The 9185-nt window shown below is 54.0% G+C and overlaps 1 protein-coding gene across 1 annotated transcript; it reads left to right on the plus strand.

Annotated features, from left to right (window-relative positions):
- Positions 1 to 3070: 3070 nt before the first annotated feature.
- Positions 3071 to 7020, plus strand: Rh5 (Rhodopsin 5). Its single transcript, XM_033480250.2, has 8 exons — positions 3071 to 3471; positions 3560 to 3751; positions 4073 to 4288; positions 4419 to 4549; positions 5883 to 6055; positions 6123 to 6280; positions 6372 to 6467; positions 6652 to 7020. The coding sequence occupies exons 1-8, from the start codon at positions 3410 to 3412 to the stop codon at positions 6761 to 6763; spliced, it is 1140 nt and encodes a 379-aa protein (XP_033336141.2). The 5' UTR covers positions 3071 to 3409; the 3' UTR covers positions 6764 to 7020.
- The last annotated feature ends 2165 nt before the right edge of the window (positions 7021 to 9185 follow it).

Consider the following 9185-nt stretch of genomic DNA (forward strand, 5'->3'; position numbering starts at 1 on the left):
AAGCGGAACGGGGTTCGCTTCGCGAGCGAACGACGCGAACGAGCGAGCGAGCGGTCGAACGACCCGGCGCGGCGAGTGAACGGGAAGCGCGAGAAACAGGAGAAACACAAGGGCCCCGGTACCATTAACGACGCGGATGCCGTAGCGACCGGGTGGAACGACGACAACCCAGACCGGAGACCGACCAATTACCGTTAATCCTCGTTAATCCGCGTCTCTCCAATCTGCATTCCTTTGTTCTTCGTTCGGGCCGCTTCGCGGGCCGACTATCGCGACAGTTTACGACGGGAATATCTCGGAGTCTGAGCGGCTTGGTAAAAGGGGGAAGGGGGGAGGCGGCGGATACCGGCGAATCAGAGGAACACGGCTATACCGTCGAGCCTGCGGAGGCTGTGTAGCCGATGGAACCGTGGAGCAGTGAAACCGAGCGAGCCCCGACGCCGAGGGTGGAGACGAGAGAACGAGCCGGAAACGACGGGATTCCTATCTCGGCGAATTTTCGCGACTATTTCGCCGATCCCGCCGAAGGGAGCGAACGAGGGGGGGGGGCGAGGGCGAGCAGCCGGTGGTTCGAGGAAGCATCGAGTAACGAGCGCGCGCGACGTCGAAGACGGTTTTTACGTTCGACGATCGCGCGAGAAAAAATCGTGCCGGTGAACCGTGAAAATAATGACAGTCGCGATCACGCCGGCATTGTGTACCGGCCGTATTATCCTGCAAGAGAGAGAGACGAGCCGGAATTTTCGACAGGGTATCGGCGAAACGAACAAACGGTCCCCCGCATTGGCGTCGCCGGAGCACCGCGCGGTGTGCACGGGGCGCCGCTGCCGTGCCACGGTTCCGATCGATCCTCGGTCTCTGTCCGCTCCGGTACAGCCGCCGAAGGGACCGATTAAAACGCGCTCGGGGGCGAGAGACCGGAGAGAGAGGACACTCGCGACGATCCCCGGCGATCGATGGTTGCCGCTCTCTGAATGCGCTGCGCGCCGAAGACGAGGGGAGAACCGGACAAAAGGGGCGCCGCGCGCGCTTAGAAATGTTTGTCTCCTCGCGGGGACCGCGCGCATTGTCCCGCGAGCCGATGCCGATGGATTCCGCGGCCGCTGTGTGCGCGCCTTCCACCGCGCCGGACAACAACTCTCCGAGTATCGAAAGTAGCCCGTCATAGTTGCGCTGCCGAAGCATCGAGCGATCGTGGGCGGATGCGACGAGGCAGACTGAGAGGAACCGGAGAGACCGAGAGAGAGAGAGAGAGAGAGAGAGAGAGATGCGGCGATCGATCGCACCAAGAGAAATAGCGGGAGATCGAGAAAGAAGGATCGCCGGGTGGTCGATCCGAAAGGGGAGAACCGCACGAGGACCGTCGCTACCGGTCGCGCGCTCCGTTCACATTGTTACCATAATCGGCCTCGGTTGGGCCCATTGTTTGTCATTCAATTTTCCCGCTGGATATTCACCGCGGACAATGCCAGCGGCGCAGTATAAGTCGCGGGAATTACACGGGCGAACAAAGCTCGTAAATATATCTGTTGAATCGTGAAAAACGCGGCGCGCAGCGTCGCACAGCGCGCGCCGCGCGCGTTGCCTCCCTCGGCTCTCTGCAACTGTCCACCTACGCGCCTATGCGCTTCTATGCACCTCCGCGCGGAAAAGTCTCTCGACGCTCGCGCGGCAGGCGGCCTCTCTTTCCCTCGTCGATCATTGTTTCGCCCCCGATCTGGGGCGTTCGTGCGATCTCGCGCGCGCGCGCGCGCTCGCCTCGCGTCCCGCCGCGAATCGGCGCTCGCGAGAGCCGAAGAGCCCGTCGGCCTCGTAAATCAGCGGAATTCCGCGGAAGGCCGTTCCCGGACAATTTTATGATTTAATCCGGTGGATGCGCGAAGGTTGTGGTCCGCGGTAGCTTCGGGAGGGAGCACTCGCGATATACCCGACTGCACTCGCCGAGATGAATTTCGCGCGGCGCCAAATGGTGACCGCGTGTAAAAATGGTTTTGCGGCGCGGTGGCCCGACCCGGCTTGGCCCGGCTTGGCCCGACGCGACGGGGATGCTGTGCTATGCTATGCTATGCTATGCGACGCGACGCGATGCGACGCGACGCAGCCGTCCGACGCTCGACCAGCGTGAAATTTCAGGACGCTGACCGACGCGCGTCGCAATTTCTCCGAATTTTCGATCGGCTCGAGAGCGTTATTCGGTTAAACCGATAACGAAACGAGCCCTCGATTACGAGATTGACAGCGCGGCGTCCGTCCAATCGATTCCGAGGGGTGCCGGGCCCTCGTAATTCCGGCGAGTGACGCGGCTCCAATCGCGGTCCTCGATTCCACCTTTTTTTCCATTCATTGCCTGCGATCTGCGCGCTCAAACCGCGCTCCAAGAACCGCCGAAATGTCTCAGATACGACGTCCGAATGCCCCTAAGTAGGCGAGGCCCGTTTCGAATGGGCGTGGCTTAATGGCCCGCCTCGGCCAAGCAGCGAAATTACGGCTCCGCGCGGCCAGCGGCGAATTCGGAGGGGCGCGCGTAATCGAGTAACTCTGTTCGCTTTTGAAATGGCCTACATTGGCGTCGGGAGCAAATGAAGTTATAGTCTGGATCAAGGCCGGCGGAAAGTAATCTGCGTGCACGTCAACGCGTGTCATTGTCTGGCCCCAATTTCGCCGGAGCCGGTTTAGCGATTTCGTAGAATTTAGGACAGCAGCTGCTCGCGGACGGATCGAGGAACTTCGAAATAGAACGGAACTTCTCCTATTTTCGCTGGACTCCGCGGGATTGTTTTCGCGGCTCGGGGGACCACCGTTCGCCGTTCGAGTGCTGTTAACCTTGATGACAGATTAAGAATGGCCGGGAAAGGGCATCGTGGGCGGCGCGTGCCGGAGCCGGGTTTTAGAGAGCACGGCGTAGACCGTGGATCACGGAACGGAGATCGGTTCGCGTGACCGCCTAGACTCAGCCGAACTAAAGGTTTCTCGCATTTGTAAATCGCAAATCAAATTAAACTCTCAACCGGCACGCCATTCGGGATCTGCGGGTCGCCGCCGCGGCGGTATAAAAGGACAGGCCCGGGCTCGACCGAGTCAAGTGAGTTGCGGAACGCATACACGGCCTTCTGTACCGCGTCTCACTTCAAGCCGTGTGTTGCGCCGGCACCTTTGATCCTTTTGGTCGTGAGAGCTGCTCGCAACCGTTCCTCTTTTTTTTTCTCTACCTCTCTGTCGCTCCGCTCTGCTCCCGACACCCCGATCCCGCACCCATCGCCCCGCGTTCTTTTTGGTTCCCGTTGTGCGCGTGCCGCCATTTCGCTGTCCGCCGCGGACAAGTTCGAATCGTCGCGACCACCGATCGCAAAGGACTCCCGTGTAACGAGCGTGTACAGGACACCGGCGAGTGTCTTCGAGTCGTCTAGGGATGCTGATGCGCAACGACACCATACTCAACGGGCCGCTGGCCTTCATCGGCGAGGACAGCGGGTGCGTCGGCCTTCGTTCGTGAACGGGTGAAACCGTTGTTCCGTTCCGCGAACGGGGGTACTGATGGTGTGCTTTTATCGGCCGTCAGGTATGTCCCGTCGATGCGAGAGAGATTCCTGGGATGGAACGTGCCCCCGGAGCATTCCGAGCTCGTCCACCCGCACTGGAGGGGGTTCATGGCGCCCGGCAAGTTCTGGCACATGGGCCTCGCGCTTATCTACACCATAATGTTTATGATGTCCCTGGTAGGCAACGGATGCGTCATATGGATATTTAGCACGTAAGTGTACGCGCGGCCGGGGAGCAGGGAGCTGCTGCCGGCGACGATAACCGATCCTGGTTCAGCGATCTTTCTCCGAGCCCTCGCCGGATTTTCAACGAGTATACTTTGTACTCGACCGATAAGCCGCCGAGGGTTCGCCATGAAATTATTGCTAAATCGAGGAGAAGGATCTTTGCCACGGATCTTTTCCCGTGGAACCGGATATTGCGAAGCCGGTGGCGGTGGTGCCATCCCTCGAGCAACAACGGAATCCTCCCTCGAGAATCGATACCAACCCCCCGGACAACCCCTAGACCCGATTCGGGCTTTTGCTTTCAGGTCGAAATGCCTGCGAACGGCGTCGAACATGTTCGTAGTCAGCCTGGCGATGTTCGATCTGTTGATGTGCGCCGAGATGCCCATGTTTCTGATCAACTGCTTCCTCGAGCGGATGATCGGATGGGAACTGGGCTGCGACATCTACGCGATCCTGGGCTCCATTTCCGGAATGGGCCAGGCGATTACCAACGCTGCCATCGCCTTCGATCGATACAGGTCGCTGTCGACGACGACGACGAATCTCTGCAAATTTAACCATGACGATTCGCGCTCTGGATTTTTCGATCTTTCCGAGAGCCGAGAAATTGTTCTATAATTCTGTTTTGACCGAGCTTATTTTGCGTAGGACCATCTCCTGCCCGATCGACGGCCGTCTAAACACGAAGCAGGCGGCGGTTCTGGTCGCCTGCACGTGGTTCTGGGCTTCGCCGTTCAGCGTGATGCCGCTGATGAAGGTCTGGGGTCGATACACCACCGGTAACGAAGCTCTTCTTCTCGCCGAAAAGCCCGATGGCTGGCTCGCCGCAAGCTCCGGCGGCAATGTAGGCCCCGGCGACCCAGCCATCGGCCCTATGGTCAATTCCGCAAGAGTCGCGAGCCGGGTCCATTGAAACCTAAGCTTCGGTGTTAACGCGACTTTTGGTCTTTGGCGATATTCGGTAATTTGCTGGGGAGACAAATGGCCCTAATCTCGGCGGCTCGTAACTTTGAAATGCCGGCGCGGCTGCCCGCGCGAACCCGCCGCATTGTATTCGCCCTGAACGCGTTAATCGCTCGCTGAATTCGGCGGAATTATGAAATCGAAGGCGATTCGTCGCGACGTAAGCTACCGTAGAATAGGTTTCCGTGGGTCGGACATCGTATACGGTAATGCCTCCGTAATTGACGCTCAGTTCGCGCTGAAAAATGGACAGTTTGGGAAGAGGAGATACGATTATTCGAATCTTGCACCTCGTTTCTATGGTTCTTGACAATCGGTAACTATAAAAACGTGCCGCCTGCAACTTTTGTCATAGTTTCAAATTTTCGAAAAAATTGTTGATATTCAGACAGCTACAACTTCGTGCAAAAAAATCATACAAGAATAGCACTTGGCTCATTTTGAAGCCGGAAGTGTCTACTTTCGGAAACTGTCCGTCGATTTCTTTAAAAAAATTTATTTGCGACGCAGTGGATCGGATTATAAAACAAGAAATTGTTTTATAATCTTATTCATTAATGTGTATATTATGATAGAAATCGTATAGGGTTCGAGTAAATTCAACCTTCTTGATCTTATAAAACGATATACAGTAATATGTCTCTAATTGACGCTCAGATTTTCCACAGAAATGAACAATTTCGGAAGAGGAGACACGATTGTTCGAGCCTTGCGGCTCGTTTTTATAATTGTTGCAAATTCGTAATTATAAAAGCAAACCACAAGGCTCGAATAATCGTATCTCCTCTTCCCAAATTGTCCAGTTTTATAGACCAAGAGCGTCAGTTAGGGAGACATTACTGTACACCGTAGGATCATCGCTGCTATCGCAGAAGTCGGAAACGTTAACTACTACTAAACCTACCAAGCAATAATACTAATTGGCATATACTGCTTCGCAAAAGTGAGAAGACCGAATTCATTTGGAATTTGCAAAATTCTTATTACAAAACTTGCTCTCGATAATAGAACTTATTCAAGCGTTTTCCACGAAAGATTCTCGGAACTTTGCAGAATTGCAAAATAAGAAAGCGCTTAATCTATCATACATAATAATTATATTATATAATAATTAATAATAAGCGCTTCATCTATCCCGACCTTTTCCAGAGGGATTCCTGACCACCTGCTCGTTCGACTTCCTCACGGAGGACCAGGACACCAAAGTCTTCGTCTCGAGCATCTTCGTCTGGTCGTACGTGATACCTCTGATATTCATCATCTACTTCTACTCCCAGCTGTTCCAGTCCATCCGCAATCACGAGAAGATGTTGAAAGAACAGGTCAACTATCCTCGAAATCACCTTCCCACAAGTCCCATCGATCTAATGGCTACCGTTCGACCAACAGGCTAAGAAGATGAACGTGAAGTCGCTGGTGTCGAACCAGGACAAAGAGAGGAGCGTCGAGATGAGGATCGCCAAGGTCGCGTTCACCATCTTCTTCCTGTTCCTGGTCGCGTGGACGCCTTATGCCGCCGTTGCTATGATCGGAGCGTTCGGCAACCGGTAGTTGAACCTTGACACTGACCGCGGACATAATCTTGATCTAACCTCGACATCGACGAGAATCTAAACCGCGCGCCGTTCTTTCTTCCAGGGAATTGTTGTCGCCGATTTCCACGATGCTGCCGGCCGTCTTCGCCAAAACTGTTTCCTGCATCGACCCCTGGATCTACGCAATCAATCATCCAAGGTAAGTCCAAGCCTTTTTAGATTGTAGGGTTCGAAGGTCGCTTTCGCGCGCTGTCGGCTGCGAGCGTCGAGGATTCGCCAGGCCGAATAACTGGCGCGAGTAAACGGGAAATAAACTCGGACAACACAAGCGAATCGCCGGGCAACGGAATCGTCGACGATCAGAGAATGAATTGTGCGCGCAGGTATCGTCAAGAGCTGCAGAAGCGCTGCAAATGGATGGGCATCCACGAGCCGGAGCCCGCTCCTGACGCCGTCTCCGCTCAGACCGAGAAGGTCAAGGCGGACGAAGCGTAAATCGGCCGTGGGATCCTGTGGATCCGATCGAGTGGACCGCGGCGACGCGGGACTCTCCTCGGGGCGTCCGCTCGGGCCGCAACGGGCCCACCACCGCCGTTGCGGGCCCGGCCCATGCCCTCCGATTTCTACCGTCGGTCCAAACACCGACCGGCTATGCAACCGGACCACCGTGAACAGCGCTTCCACCGACGTGCACGCCGACGCAATCGATTGTACTCATATTAACGCGTTATTAAAGCAAATTCAACAACGGAGTTCACCTTTCTCGCCTCGGCTGACCTCCCCCCGATGTTCTGCTACCTTACCAGAAACGCGTCTTGTTGTCTGAAATTAAATTTTCTCACTCCCGTCTCCCACGCCTCCACCCACGCCTCCACCCGCTCCGGCCTCCTCCTATTCGGCGTTCCCCTCGGCCCCCTCGTTTCGCGTGTAAAGAAGTAACGCGGGGCGTTTCTCTTTCGCTCCGACGTCGGACGCTTGTTATGAAAAATTGACAAGATCTCGTTACGCCCTCGTTATTCCGGCCCCTTTTAACGCACCTGGAATTTTCCTTGCCGAGATCCGGCCGAAAGGTGATACTTTGCTCGAGCGGAGCACGCCGTAGAGCATCCCTCCGTTCTTCTTCGTCTTCTTCGTCGTCGTCGTCGTCGTCATCTTTTTCGTCTTCTTCTTTTTTTCTCCTTCTTCTTCTTCTTCTTCTTCTCATGCATGAATCTCGAAGCACGTACAGTGAGACGAGCCCGCGACGCTCCGTTTACCACGGGCTCCCGACGAAAATGGAACAACTTTGTGGCGACGAGCGATATATACCCGCGTCTACACGTACTCGATTTGTTTCCGCGTCGGTAACGGAATCGGCACGCCGACGGAATCGACGACGCCGCGCTGCTGCGCGCTCTGAACCGCCTGCGCCCGGCGGACGCGTTCGCAGTTCGCCGATTTCGCTGATTAGAATTTCGGTCTCTGGCTGCGCCGGGGACTCCGGCAATCGCCCGTTTTTAGTGCTTTCGATCTTCTTTTCACGAGCTCGGCCCCGTGTCGCGCGGCGGACGAGCAGGCAGCATGCCAGTGAGAGCTCGTCGGTAATCTCGAGAAACGAAGGCCCCCGGTGATTGATCCGTCGACTCGCGAGCGTTTCGTTTTAAATGTTACCCCGATGATTAAGTTCCGATGCCGCCGAATAAATGGCTCGACGACGGTGAACGCGGTGCCAACGATAACGGCGAAAACGTTCGAGCCGAAAGAGTTAACGCGGTGTGCACCGTTGCGAAGATGACAGAATAATTGATACGAAATGTTGGAGAAATAAGAGGAGCACGCTGTATCGAACGATGGAGGAGGAGCGTGTTCGGAGTGCACCGTTCGAGAGATGAAACGAGAACGTGCATGGTGCGCACCGTTCGAGAGATGAAAGGAGAATGATTCTGAAATGGTAGAATACGTAAAAACTGCTACGTAAGCTGCGGGACAGCGGGTGCAGAGTTCGGTATTATCAGGATTGTTTCGAATAAATGAGTGCCTTTTAGTCGAATATCTTGTTCGAGTCGTTCTTTGTTCGAACGATTCGAAAAAGTAGCACGGACAAAATAATTTGCATCGGTTTCATTCGAATCAATTCTTTTCCGCGCGAATTCCTGCATAAATATATTCCAATAAAATTCTGTTCGGATAAGTTTGCATTCGATCGAATATATCGGTTGTCCCAAAATTATGCTACTTCTGGGGAGTGAGTAATAGTTTACTATTACATCGATCACTTAAGCGCTTCGCTCTAACTCTGACGTTTAATCCGATAGCATTAAACTGAAAAGATTTGGTTCCATCGGCGCAATATACGGCGTATCTCATAATTATGTTACCATCCGGAAAGGGGAGATTCCTGAGGTCATTTGAAGCAACTTTTTCCTCAGCGAAAATGCAATCCGCGGCTTCGTTCGCGAGTTATTAACGAAAAACAGTGACCAATCAGAGGCGCGAGTCGACCGGCGCGAGGCTCAGCTGCGTTCATTGGCGCTCATTGGCTCCGCCCTCTCGCCTCGCCCGCCTCTCATTGGTCACTGTTTTCCGTCGATAACTCGCGAACGAAGCCGCGGATTGCATTTTCGCTAAGGAAAAAGTTGCTTCAAATAATCTCAGGAATCCTTCACTTCCCAAAAATACCATAATTTTGGGACACTATATTCGATCGAATGCAAATTTATCCGAATAGAATTTCGTTCGAATAAGAATTCATTAGTGTAGAAATCCGTACGGAAAACAATTGATTCGAATAAAAATGATAAGATATAAATTATTTTGTCACCGTTTGGAACGCATTTGAGACACTCTTTATTCGTGTCGAATAAAGTTACATTCGAATAAATACCGTTACGACAACTTGTCCAAATCAAGTCGCTGTAATGTGAAACTGTCCTGTTGT

The sequence above is a fragment of the Megalopta genalis genome, chromosome 11 (assembly GCF_051020955.1).
Source record: "Megalopta genalis isolate 19385.01 chromosome 11, iyMegGena1_principal, whole genome shotgun sequence".
Taxonomy (NCBI): domain Eukaryota; kingdom Metazoa; phylum Arthropoda; class Insecta; order Hymenoptera; family Halictidae; genus Megalopta; species Megalopta genalis.